At 41.4% G+C, this 14,534-nt stretch overlaps 1 protein-coding gene across 1 annotated transcript in view; it reads right to left on the bottom strand.

Annotated features, from left to right (window-relative positions):
* The window catches only part of LOC306696270 (endonuclease V-like), a 63,209-nt gene that overhangs the window by 32,016 nt on the left and 16,659 nt on the right, over nt 1-14,534 (bottom strand). Inside the window, exon 8 of the mRNA XM_079159848.1 lies at nt 3,017-3,087. Coding sequence (XP_079015974.1) covers nt 3,031-3,087 — 57 coding nt within the window. The 3' untranslated portion in view covers nt 3,017-3,030. The remainder of the gene's footprint in view (nt 1-3,016; nt 3,088-14,534) is intronic.

Raw genomic sequence — 14,534 nt, forward strand, 5'->3', positions numbered from 1 at the left:
AATGGAAGGAATAATGCTGGAGAAGACCAACACAGTTTCCTCCTTTTGTTGTTTCTTTACAGTATTACCCATATTTGTTTCAGGCTTCCATAGTCACAAGTACCTCACTATACAATATAGTATAAGACAAAAAGTACCAATATTGGGGGAAAAGAAATCAAAGAAAAGTGTCTCATTCATTTTACAGTTCCAACTCTGACACAAGTTGGGATGGGAGGTCAAAATAGAAGCAGAGTGAGTGCAATACAAAAGAAATGCATGATGGTCTCTGTAAATATGATGGATTTTCTCCAAACGTTTTCAAGTTGTTTCCTCTTCCTACCGAAAGAGGTAGAAGCAATCTGAACTCTAGTTGAAGTACTGTCTTCTTTAGTTTAGGTATCTGTAAACTCACATGGCCATTCAGCAATAACAGCAATCAATAGCAGTAGAAAAAGATGCAGCATATTACTCCGTCACTAGAAACACTGAGAAGTTTGTATCCTCTTGCCTTGACTCTTTTATTTTACAGGCATTGATTTTTCGACACTCTTGCTCATCCCCTCCATTCCTCCGCACCCCTGTTGTTTCCCTCCTCTGTTCAGATCTCTTCATCTCCTCTCCTGCTGCTCCGTCTTTCATGTCTCTCTCCTTTCTTTGAGAGAGACAGAAACTCTATTTCTTTTTGTCTGCCACCCAGGGACACAACCCACAGTCCGCTGTTGAGATGTTCGCTCCCTGAGACTATCTGCAGGTGAACAGATTTCAGCCGGTTACAGTAAAGACTGATTCAATCAGAAAGAGCTGGTAACCTGTGTTCACAACGTGTCGGAAAACAAGTGAATACAACATTGCACACATATAGGGCCGATGAGGAAATCCAAGATGAGAAATGAAATAGTTGGTTTCTTGTAAATCCTTAAATAATTTTACCTTTAACTCCTACGGCGAGTTCAGCTCACTACAGCATGGTCACTACTACAGCATGGTCACTACTACACTATGGTCACTACTACACTATGGTCACTACTACACTATGGTCAGTACTACACTATGGTCACTACTACAGCATGGTCACTACTACAGCATGGTCACTACTACAGCATGGTCACTACTACACTATGGTCACTACTACACTATGGTCACTACTACACTATGGTCACTACTACAGCATGGTCACTACTACACTATGGTAACTACTACAGCATGGTCACTACTACACTATGGTCACTACTACACTATGGTAACTACTACAGCATGGTCACTACTACACTATGGTAACTACTACAGCATGGTCACTACTACACTGCTACAGCATGGTAACTACTACTGCATGGTAGCTACTACAGCAAGATTTTCGGACTATTCCGGTTTTGGAAATAATGGGTCATTAAACCAATGTCATGGCACAGCTGCATGACCCGAACGTAATTTGTTTTTTGTTCGTTGTATACCCCTGTCTTAAAATATTACAATAAATGTCTTATATACTTCAGGGTTCAGGAGATACAAGTCAAAACATTACATACTTTGTAAAGGCTCACATGTTGGTGCAATCTGCAAAAAAAAAAGAACTTTATGGGACCATGGCTTTTATTTCTACTGCATTTCAGTGAAATATCTTATGTTGTTTTGGGGATATTCTGCTCACAATCAAAACTACCTAAATAGTAATGTACCCACCGAATGTTCAGCAATCTGTCTTGGTGATATTGTCCTGTTATCACAAAACTTTAGAGATCACATGCCTGAAGTGTATGGTACACCAGATCTAGCTGCAAAGTATAGTGTGTCCGATCGAATGTGCCTGCCGCCTGTTGAGCGAGTGAGAGGGTAAAGCTGGGTTAAGGCCTAGAGGAACCTGCTACAGCCCTGCCTACTCAGCACAAAGCCTCCCTCCCTGTCTCAGTCTCTTTGTAGTGAGGCTGATCAAAGAGCGGTGCACGCTCAGAGGATTCACCCCGTCAGGGAGCTTCCGAGTGGATGAACGCGGACATCCCATTATGTTTCCCAGTGGGGTATGCTGAGGGATGTGAGAGTGCACCCACACCCTCGTGAGCCTGCGTGTGAGCAGCTGTGAACAAAACTGTGAGTGTGAGCTGCTGCACTTCGGTTCTGGATGTACAATTCTGAGCATTTTTTTAAATACTTTGCATCGGAGGGTGAGAGGGAATGATGATTGAGTTTTTCGAAGCATCTGAGTGTGCAAACGGTCGGCAGCTTTGATCTGTAATAAGGAAGGTAGGGTTGAAGTGAGCAGCGCTGCCTGTTATTTCAGATGAGAATCACAGGATCAAAGGCTTTTTCTCACCTCACTGTTCCATCTCTCTCTTTCTGCCTGTGTGTCTCTGCTTAACCTCAGGCATCCTTGGCTCACCTCCTAAACTTCCCCCTTTGCTGCAGCACGATGGATGTGTGTAGCATCACATCCAAACGGGAAGCCTTGGTCCAAGCTCCCACCTCTGAGCAAGAAAATGAATCCCAACCAGCTACAGGACCGCTGCTGACTGGCTGACCTCTGACCTCCCTTCTGATAGGCGATAAAGCTAAAAAATGATTTCCTGACTGAGAGCAGGACCTGTGCTGTGTAGGCTACACAGTGTTTGTGATGTATGAGTTTAATTTTACAGGTTTGATTTAAACTTTTTGATCTTTCCTCCGCCCCTATGATTAAGCTAATAAGGCAGAAAGAAGACATTTAGAGACAATTATTTTTAAGGGAAATCCTGAAACAATCTTCATTTTTATGAAAGTACCAGAGTGTTTATCCTCCTCTACAATACATTTGCTATATTTAAACAGCAAATTAGATGAGAATGATTAGGCTTTCTACCAACAAATGTGGCTTTACTTTAGGATTTGGGGAAATTCCTCAACGAGTCACTTGCTGTTGCATTTAAGCCTATTTTAAGCCTGTGTAAATCACTCCTCTCTCACCATGTGCCAAGATACCACTAATACAGGATATTTGTGTTTGTGTGAGTGTGTACATCGAAGTGTGAGAACCCACACGTGTAAGGTGTATTTTGTCACTTACCTCATTTCTTTGTTTCATGTATCTGCACCTGGGAAGTGTGTGCGAAGGTATTCTCTGGAGCGACAGTCAGCCTGTGGAAGGAGTTAGGATAGGAATGGAGGGAGCCAGAGAAAAAGTGAGAGAGGGAGACAGAAAAAAAGAAAAAAAAGGAGAGGAAGAGTTTCCACATTTAGCAAGCTGTCAGAAACTGTTTTAAGCTGCGATCAGAAGTGAGCAGGAGCACAAATACACACTGAACACATTTGAAATTAAAATGAAGTGCCTTGATGCTGACTTTACACAGAACAAACCGAGCTCTTCTGTTTACTGCCAAATCTGACAAACAACGTAAATCATGAGGATGTTACAGCGCCTGTACTCAGGTCCCAACATCTGAAAATTCTTTCTGTGATCTTTTTTGGGGCTCCACAAGTGACAGAAATGCACCATTTATTCTAAAAGTGTTGCTGTAGGTTACCCTCTGCAAACGATGGTTCATAACACACACAAACTTGTGCTATAAAGACATGAAGCTCAATCAGCATAGTAATGTAGGTACAATGGGCCCAACACACACATTCCCCGTTGGTATGTATGTATGTATGTATGTATGTATGTATGTATGTATGTATGTATGTATGTATGTATGTATGTATGTATGTATGTATGTATATATATATATATATATATATATATATATATATAGATAGAGAGATGACCTAAAACATATATATATATACGAACAATATTTTGGAGTTACTTAGGCTGTTGTATTGGGAAACAGAGAGGTCAAAGAGAAAGCTGCACCGTGTATCGTTTGGTCTCGTCACATGGTCAAATAGAGACTTGACATTTGACAACATTGACATACACATTACGCAGAAACAATCATTTCATCGGTGTGGTGGAAATAAATCGTTTTAACCTCCCTGAGGTTGTCTTTGGTATGACAAAAATACCAAAGAAAATAAGAAATTATAAATGTCATTGAATATATTTTATAGTTTATGTAGACTAAGCACTTTGTTATATATTACTACTGTCTTTACCACAAAAACATTGAAAGCCATGATGGAGATGAGTTTGCAAAGGGCTTACTGTATATAACAATTGGCACCATTTATAATTGAACTGAATTCTTCTTCTAACACAGGTGCCGATCCGACTTAATGGGCCTGTGCTCTGCTTAAGACATTGTTGGAGGACCTGCTCTATATATGGCCACCACAGATATCCTACGCAAAGGTTTTTCCATGTTAAAAAAAATAAATAAAAAAGGTCATTAAGGTCATAGGTTTGGCACCATGGAGTAGTGTTGTAGTACACAGCATACCAGTACTACAAAAGTATTGCAACAGTCGTTCCACTGCTTCCACTCGCTGCAGGCATAGCGAGCGTGTTTTTCTCTCATATGCATGCTGCACAACTCTTGCCGACAGTCCATGGCTTTTTGACAAAGCAGTCTCAGAGAGCACAATATGGCACTAAAGCAGAGGTTCTTAACCTTTTATTGTCCCCCCCAAATAATTAGGTTGGTGATCGGGACCGCTAGGCACTGGCCAATGTGCTGCAGGCTCTGTGTTACATTACTTTTCCTCTCTTCATTTGTACTCACCAATGCACTCAATAAAATAAATAATTATATCACTGGTACAGGGGATTTATGTAAGTCTAATATATGTATTTGTTTTCGCCACAACCATCTAGTGTAAAATTATCTCACCACCTTGGGGGTCCCGAGTTGAGTTGCACCTGTACTTATGAAAGTAACTGGACTTGTTTGCAAAGGTAATCATTGCACTCTGCTGGGAACTGAACTGTACACATATTTCACTGTACATATTTTCACGGTGTCTGTTGCTTGTTTCTCATTTCTTTCTTTGCACTGGAACTAAGCTACCTGCTTAACCAAACTGTTACCACCAACTCTGTTGCGTGGCAATAATATATTGTCTTGTATCTTGTACTACAACAACAACACAGAAGCTCTGTCGCCTGAACCAAGACAACAAACTCTTTATTGCTCACATCTTGTCAACAGCAGTGGCTTCACATTACAGCTTTGCTCTTTCCATTCTTACCTTTCACAATAAAAGCCCTAGAATTATACACTGCTTATGAGAGGACACTCAAATTCACTCAAAGCATTTCACTCAGAGGCAACGCAACAAAATAGTTTACAGTACTGCTCATACTTGACCGGTTATAATCAGCAGTGTGAAATGTGAAGCTGGAGAGATGTGAACATAACGTAAATAAGAGTCTCTCCAGTCCCAGTTGGATATTAAAATGTATGAAAACACTATGGTACAATTATTCACTCCTATTGTTTTTGTGAGATACTTAAGGTGAAAAACTTTTCAACCACCAGCAGCAGTTTAGAGATGCAGTTAACTTGCAACTTGTCACTGAAAAATGTTATAGTGCCTTGAGCATATACTGTAGCCAAAGGCTTTTTTTTGTATACTGGTGCGGTCTGTCATTCAATATGAAGCAAAAAAATAAAACGAGCCAGTATTAGGTATTAATTCATACATTTTATTTGACATATCTTAAAACATCTTGGGACCACGTTCGAAATTAGTATTCTCACTTCAACATGTTAACCTGGTGTGTTTGATAGACTGATAAATAATCCAATTAAAATATCTGAGCAGGAAGGAGGCACTCTGCTCCTGTTAATCGTGGTACTAGAAGCTAGAAAGAAAATAAAAGCCCAGTTTGAAGATGTTGGCCAATTTGAGCCGTCTTTTTCCCCACAGCATCAAACCGAAGTTACACACACCAGCTTTTGATCAATTCTTTGATTTGGTGAAGCCGTTTCAATTCATAAACCTGGTCTCCACTAGTTAAACTGCTCTACACAGTCGGCTTGATATTGTTATGCCACTTAGATGTAAACTGTTGGCAAGGACTGCGAAAAATGTTTTTTTTAATCGAGAGAAAAGCCTTCAGTGTCGTTCTTTGCTCCTCTTTCAATGAAGAAATACTCTCTAGTTCCGATATAACTTATGCTATCGCAGCAACTAGGCTGAGAACGAACAGTCGCCCCGCTGTGTCGTCTGGCACACACCTAAACCACACCGTATAGCTGCAAGTAGCTCCTCAGAGGACACTGATTGGCCTGTGCTCTGGCTTACTGGAAACAAACACATTACTTGAAGTCTGACAAGATGGTTTCTTGTTTGATATTCATAGCCCCTTAGGATTCTCACGAGAATCCAGCTGCTGTGAAAGGATATGGTGCTAGGAAATGCACTACAGGTGTGTGTGTGTGTGTGTGTGTGTGTGTGTGTGTGTGTGTGTGTGTGTGTGTGTGTGTGTGTGTGTGTGTGTGTGTGTGTGTGTGTGTGTTATAGAATAGAAACACTACTAATGAAAGTGAAGCCACTATGCCAGATAAAGCAAATTAATATCAATACACACACCCTAATTAATTCAACTCTTCGCTGCCTGGAAATGTTGAATCACACTCATTATGTTTGTTCAGACTTCTACACACAAAGTGCCTGTGGTGATCAGAATTAGTGTAGCAGACAGAACCTGCAGTGGCTAACAAGCTAACCTGCTGCACTGTTTTCTGTCCCTGCACAGACTGCTGCTCCCTGCCTTGTGGGTGATAATACTCTGTAGTACTCTACTGAGAGGCAGATCCAGGTAGAAACTAAAGCTGGAGAAATTTCAGTAGCCCCAAAACAGAATGGACCAGAACAGCAGCTTTAACAGCGCTTATTTACATAGTGCCATAAAGAACAAATATGCTTGGTGCCCCAGAGCTGCTTGAGCTGGGATTGCATGTACACACACACACACACACACATATCAGGTCGCAACAAGAGTAACACTGGGCCATCCGCCTCATCTGCCATTCCCTGCGTGAGGGACACAATGTTGGAGACAATCCTTTGAGCTGCCTCAGCAGAACCCCACTGTGTTCTTTGTCACATTAGTATTCATGATCACTGGATCAGCCTTTAGACATGCCACCTCTTTGGTCTCAAGAACTATTGGATGGTTTCCCTCATACTTCACCAAGCTGTCTACATGGCTAATGCAGCCGTGCATTCTCCGATTTACATAAAATGCCTCCATGAAGTATGTTCTTTTTTTTAATTATTGCGCTATGTTATGGTATATGATTTAGCATTCGTCATCATGCAGCCACAGTGGCTACTGTTCAATAACAACTAAACAGGCGTGTGTGGATCTGTCAACTAGCTAGACTTTCCCTAATTTGGACTCAACTTTATTATCTGTTATTTTCACAACAATCTGAGATACATTTTAACGGGCATCTTAATTATTAACAAACACAATGCGGCTAAACTTTTTCCCTTTTTTACTACGAGTTACTAAATTAGAAGATGGTTACAGCTGTTGTATCCGTTCGCGAAATATAAAGCTACAGCCAGCAGCCAGTTAGCTTGGGGAGTTAATTAGTGAGCTGCTGGTTAGTGGATTTTGGCCGTTTCCTGCTGCTCCCAGTCTTCAGGCTAACAAGATGTTGGCTCCTGCGTCACATTTTGGGTAAAGCGTACACCGTTTATAGGAAGTATGGTCACCGTGACGCCACCCATTGGTTTGTGGACTGATGTTTTAAGGCCCCAAATTCTGTATTTTGGCTGTCGCCATATTGGATTTTGACTGTTGCCACCTTGGGTTTTTCCAGAAGTGACACAAACTGAAAACACACTGAAAGAGTTAGAGTTCAAAGAAAAAAAAACACAGAAACTCCTAGACCGGAAAATGAAAAATAATAGTATCCGATACCAGATCAGCCCATTGTCACAGATACCCGATGCAGCTATCCATGTCTGTATCTTACCGATATTAGTGTTGATATTCCCCCTTTGCCGCCTGGGGTACATACATAAGAGAGGTATCAATCATGTCTTACAACCTTTGGCAAGAAAGCATGATAAGCCTAGTTCCCAAATTGTTAAATTATTCCATTAAAGCAACAGAAAATGTCCCTAAGGCAGTCGCTAGAAAGGAACCCAAAAATTCCTAAATGTTAGACCTAAATAATTGCAGTGTGAACCTATACACACACACACCTTGTCAATAATACAATAAAGACGAATGTCCCACTCTGGTTTAGAGCAACATAAATTATTGTTCTGTGTACCAAAGGTAAAATGGAGAGGAAAAAACGGTGGTAAATGTAACAGAATGTGACAGCTGCATTGCTGCAGAGCAAAGACAACCCTTGACTGAAGTCTGATCAGTTCAGCACAGAGTTTCCTCGTGCCATGGACCCTGGCAAGGTGGGAATGCACAGGTGAACACATGTGCACTGCTGGCTCTCAGCAGAGGCTTTTGGCATATTTATAACACACACACACACACACACACACACACACACACACACACACACACACACAAAGAGGTGTCAGAGTCCCAGCTTTGGTCCAGTGGCCTGGGGGCAGATCTTTATCCTCCAGCACCCCAAAGCCCTTTAAGCCCTGCAGCTATACCAGTCTGCTCAACCCCTCCCTCCTTTTTATATCGCTCCTTACTTTACCAAATCATTTTTTTTTAATTCTCCAGCTCTCTGGAATCCACCTCCCCTCACTTACCATTTCTTCCCTATTTTTTATATTCTAATCATCAACTTTTTCCTCCAGATCTCAATGCTTCACCGTCTCTCCACCCACCCCAGGGCTGCTCTTTCATCTCGCTCCAACCTTCTTCCCATCTCTCTGTGGAGGTCCAGAGTCCAGTGGCGGAAGCACCAGAATGTCAGACAGACATATATTAACATTTAGACAGCCTCTGGGCCCAAAGGGGAGCTCCGGTTTAAATCAGTCACATCCTCTCTGCCCGTTCAGAAAAGTTCCACAAGCCGACTGGTACAGCTGGCACCAGCGGGGCACCGGTGTCCATCTTCATGGGTGTTTTACGCTGTCAGTAAACCTACGCGACTGTTTCATGGGTGTGCAGGCTTCTCTTTCGCTCACTTTTTCTTCTAACACTTGTCTGTTCTCTTACAATTCCATTAAACACATTGTGGTATGTTGCCATCGGCATCAAGTGAGTTTGACAGTCTAGCTTCTCCATGGACAATCCAGTTTTAAAAGAACAAACAGGGAAGTGTGTGTGTGTGTGTGTGTCCCATTCCAATACGTGTGGCTGAAACTACCAAATATTTAAAATATTGAATAGTTGATTTCTTTTTTTGATGAAATGTTCAACAAAACACAAGAAACAGTGAAAAACACCCGTCACAGTTTCCCAGAGCTCAAGGGGAAATCTTCAGATTGCTTGTCTTGTCCGACAGACAACCCAAAACCCAAAGATGTCCAATTTACACAGATATAAAAAAGAGAAAAGCAGTAAAGCCTCACATATGACAGCTTAGAGCAAAGTCAGTCAGTCATTCAAACAAACGCCTTGGTTCAGAAATACTTCTATAAATATTGGATGAATTGCTATAATATTTGGTGCCCAGGAGATGAATCCTAATGACTTTGGTGATCTTCAAACCTTTTCGATAGTACTTCCTGATGTTCAAAATGTCAGTATGTCCAACATTTTGGAGACAAATAACTGCAAAATGAATGACATTCCCATCTGCCTCAGCTGTTCTAGTGCTAATTACCAAATGTTATTCTGCTAACACTCTCTACTAAGATGGTGAACATGGCAAACGTGCTGCTTGTGTGACTGTACACTTTCAGTCTGACAAACAAATAATGAACTGACAACCCAAATTGTTCATGGAGTGCCTTGGTTATTACTTTGGCCGAATGCAGTTATATGGCATGTGCTGTAACCAAAGTCTCAATTTGGATTCCCAAGCATGTGGCGAAAATGCCTGAAAAAAAAATCGTAAAGCTTTTAAAAAATAGTTGGCGATTCATTTTCAGTAGATCGAACATGAACTTTTCCTAAAACGTACCAAAGTTTGACTGTTCTGAAGGTGTATCATGTAGTAGGCGTGTCCTGTAGGACTGTGCGCCTGCAGATAGACCTACTTGAAATATACAACTGTTTGATAGCTGATTTTCCAGCTTTATAGGGTGATGTCAGTTTTGCATTTTCAGATTCTTCTGGTTCCCCCAACTGGAAGAAGAAAAAAAATAATCTGTGAATGCAGCTTTAGAAGAAGCATTTGTGGATGCCAAATTCCCAGTGGATGTAGTGGAATTTAAGGAGGTTAACTAGCATGTAAATGTGCAGCATCTTATAGTAACTCCCGAGAAACCCAACACAAGTGAACGGGGATCCATGTCATCAAAAACAAGTACTGGAAGTTTTCTTGTTTCCAAAGTTAAGTCTTTCCTTGCACAATACTTTACAGGTAAACTTTGAGTACGGTGACAGAAAAGTGAGACAATATTATTCATTGCTGGAACAGCAGCGCAGAGACGGGGTGGCGCACAATGATGGTGTGAAATCGCTGTAAAGATAATTCTTCGTAGTTAGCGAGTCTCAATGGTCTCAAGAGTCTTTTTTTGTTGTTGCCGTCGGCAGCCTTGTCTGTGTAAATCGGCGTGTGTGTGTGTGCACGACTCCATATGTAAGTGTGTATGTGTGTGTGCTCACTATGGGCTGTGTTTGTGGTACTGCAGAGGTGACAACAACCGAAAATACACCAGCTCTGCAGGCCTGAATTATTCAGAGGGTGGAGACGAAGCAGCAGGGGGTGGGGGTGGAGATAGATGGATGGATGAGAGACGGCAGCGACAGAAGAGGAAAACAGTACAGTGACGACGAAGAGGCGGGGACAACAAGAAGGTGAGAGAAAGTCGAAAAAGTGGAGACTCATCAAAAGCAAGCCACACAGTTGACACACGCAGGCTGATTGGGAGAGAGAGGGAGAGGGAGGGAGAGAGAGAGCGAGAGAGCGAGAGAGCGAGAGAGCGAGAGAGCGAGAGAGCGAGAGAGAGAGAGAGCGAGAGAGAGAGAGAGAGAGAGAGAGAGAGAGAGAGAGAGAGAGAGAGAGAGAGAGAGAGAGAGAGAGAGAGAGAGAGCATACACAGAAAAACATACATTTCATTCTGGCCTGCTGGGGCGCACAATGAATTCTTGCATCGGCAGACTGCAGCGCTAAAACAAACAAACACAAATCCTTGCTTCTTACACACAAATATATCTTGGTGCACAAAAACACCACATTAGCAATATCTGTTTGAAGGCATACATAAACAAACTGCATGCTTCCTCTGCCCCCATTTCCCTCTTATACCCACACACATCGTCCTCCATCTCTTTTATTCTATGCATGCGGGCTCCCCATCGCCTTTCACTCACATTGAAATTCCATCTGTTTTTGCAATCTGGGAGTGCAGCTGTGGAGCTTTCACATTTCCTGTTTTCCTGCCCGGCACAGAGAGGGATGTATGGAAACCAAATGTGTGGAGCCACATTTATTGCCTCTTAGTGGGGAAATTGTACACATCCAATACCTGAAGAGCCTTACTGTACTCTGTAGAAAGATGTTCTTAGCATGGGTGGCCCTGCGGGGAGATTGTCTTAATGCAGTCATGAATAAACAGCTAGATAGAAATACAAGTCAACCCCAACTGATAATTTCAGGAAACCGTGTGCAAGGCAAAAAGACCAACTTTAAACTACACACTGACTTATATGAACAGTGTACAGGTGACTGCTGTAGAGGGATCATAAATACTGACTTCCGCAAAGCGCAAAGCACTCAGACAGAGAGGAGAGGTCTGGAAATAGGCTGTTACTGTACATCTCAGGCAGCATCAGAGTCCCATTACTAGTGGATGTCTTCCCATCATCAGTGTGTGTGGACGATGAGGAGAGGGGACTGGGGAGTAATGGATTTCATTCTGGAGATGATGACTGATGGACCAAATTTATCCCCAGACAACACATGACACAGCAAAGTGAACAAACCTGTTGAAGCCCATCAGTCACACAGATTGGTATGTGGTATAAGATCCAGCATCATCACAGCTGTTTTAAGCCACGCTCAATAATCCATTTCTAACCAATTAATAATTTACTTACATGAACTGAAAACACAGGGTGAAAGGGTTGAAGTTGTAAAAGAAAAACACGGACAACTCCCAGACCGTACAACGTTGTGGTAGTGACCCGTCAATCACAAGGTAGCCCCACCCTAAAGCATATCCTGTTTTATCGTCTATTTGACTGTAAACGAGACGATTAAAAGCCGTAAAACCTTGCTGTTTTGCTTGGCCGTTACCTGACCGACTACATGTTGGTCCAAGACTAGTCAAAGCTCGTCGTATTTCACAATACGCATGATGTCACTGGGAAGGATTGGCTAGGGACCGACTTCCAGGAACAGGAATGTAAACAAACAATAGCGTTGTGCATGCCTAAAAGCCTAAAAACATTTATGAAAAACGACAGATCTTTACTCCGTTTCACAGTTCCACTTGCAGCACCAGTAACATCTTAATCTTTCACGTCATTCCTCTTTCGCTTCACTATGTTTACCGTTGAGGAGAGCGTTGTGCTCCTATTGGTCAAAGTCACAGTGTGATGAACACGTCGTGAGGCAAAGAAAGTTCTAAACTATAATCAGGCTGATATCGTGTTGTCTTAACCAGCAAGGGTGCGTTTTTGTGTTAATAAAACGTCGGTTTTACCTTTAATACGAGTGATATCACCCCTGATGAGAAAAGAAAGTGATTAGAGCAGAGGGAAGAGATGATACTAGAGCCCAGGTTGATAGATTACAAAAGAAATGCTGGAAAGACATCAAAAGTAATCCTAAACAAAAAAATGCAATAAAAAATAAATACAATTCATGCAATTGGGACTTTAACAAACCCATTGACAACATCCTGCATTAGGTGTGTAAATATTGAGGACCAACTATTCGGGTTATGTTCATTTTTTTAAACTGACAAAAGGTTTTTTCTTGCCTTTGACTTGTAGGAAGTTTAATACTTACCACTCAATGCAATCAAACCACTCCTTTTTTTGTAATTTTCTACAGAGCCAACAGACAGCCTGCTGATTCCACTTGAGCAGGAGTTGCAGAGAAACAGTGTTTGTCTGGGAACATTAGCTTAGAGACAATTAGGTTTCAGTTCTACTGAGGCCATTAGAGCTTTTAACTGGCTGCCGAAGGAAAGAAAGGAAGGAACAGGAGATGGAGATGCGCGTGTGTACAAACTGTGCCTGTGGGTATGTGTACAGGGTTTCCATGCATGTCTGTGGATGGACTGTGTGTACACATGTTATAATAAGTGAGCAGAAAGGTCAGAAGAGAGAGCTTGAGACCCGCAGGTTTTTTCAAGTTGAACATGTAGAAGGGAGAAGTTACTCTGCTGGTAACGCTTTATGTTACAAGTCTAGTGTATATATATATATATATATATATATATATATATATATATATATATCTCATAATACTTTCTTGAACGTTTCCTGGGAGAAGAATGTAGTTTGGTCTGAAATAAATTGTAAGTCATGTTACTGTTGTTATAGCTTAGTTAGTTGTGTTAAGAAGCAGTTGTTGTTTTTCAGAGGAATCTCTTTAAAACAACTAAAAGATATTTCTGCTCACCAAAATGTCTGACAGGTGAGTCGGAGGGCAGCTCAGCTTCAATGAAGGGGACAAAACTTGAACCTGGAATATTTACCAACACGACCTTCATCTCAGTTCCTTATATATGCTGCATTTATCTAGGTATATAATATACATAGATTGCGGGTAAATTATCCAATCAGAGCATCACGAAGATACAATTGGTGATCAGAATAATAATAGAATAAAAACTAACAAATTGCAATTATGGTAATCAAGCAAAGGCAGTTTTTTTTTTTTTTTAAATGAATAAACATCACACTGGCAAAACATTGGATCAGTACGAGAGGTAAATAAGACAAAAGACTTTGGGTATTCATCAAAAATCATGTAAACAGTTTTATCATATGTAAATAGACCACTATACATCCAACAACTATATATCCAAGGAAGTAGTCCAGAAATCAAAGATCATTGACGACAAAGGACTACTTTTCAAAATTGTATATAAGGAATACCAATTATTTTCATTTCAGTTCGTCATAGCTTAAGGTGATGTCTTCAAATGTGTTTTGTCCAACAAATAGTCCAAAACCCAAACAAATTCAGTTTTAAATTATTATTTTTAAAACTGAAAACTAGCAAATACTTGCATTAGAGAAGCTGAAGCCAGTGAATATTTGACAGACAGAAACACGCGACAAAATGCATGATGTCCACACGGCGGCGATAACTTAGTTTCTATGAAAAGAGACAATGAACCACAACCCACAATGTGCTTCCACAAGGATTAGAGTGGCCACTAATGCAACATCATGTCAGCTTCCTCCCTCTGACCTCTGCTCGTCACTCTCTCGCTGTCACAGTGACTGGAAAGTAAAAGAAGCAGAGACTGAATCGAGGCAGGTGTCAGCTCGCCGTCTCTTTCCCGTCACATGCAGGTGAAGTGTGGGATACAGTAGGAGTGTGAGAATTTAATGGTGTGAGGGAGCATAACTGTGCTGTGAATTAGTCTGAGCTCTGGCATATATGTGTGTTTTACCAATGCACTGGGGAATATGA

This window comes from Pholis gunnellus (assembly GCF_910591455.1).
Source record: "Pholis gunnellus genome assembly, chromosome: 5".
Lineage (NCBI taxonomy): Eukaryota > Metazoa > Chordata > Actinopteri > Perciformes > Pholidae > Pholis > Pholis gunnellus.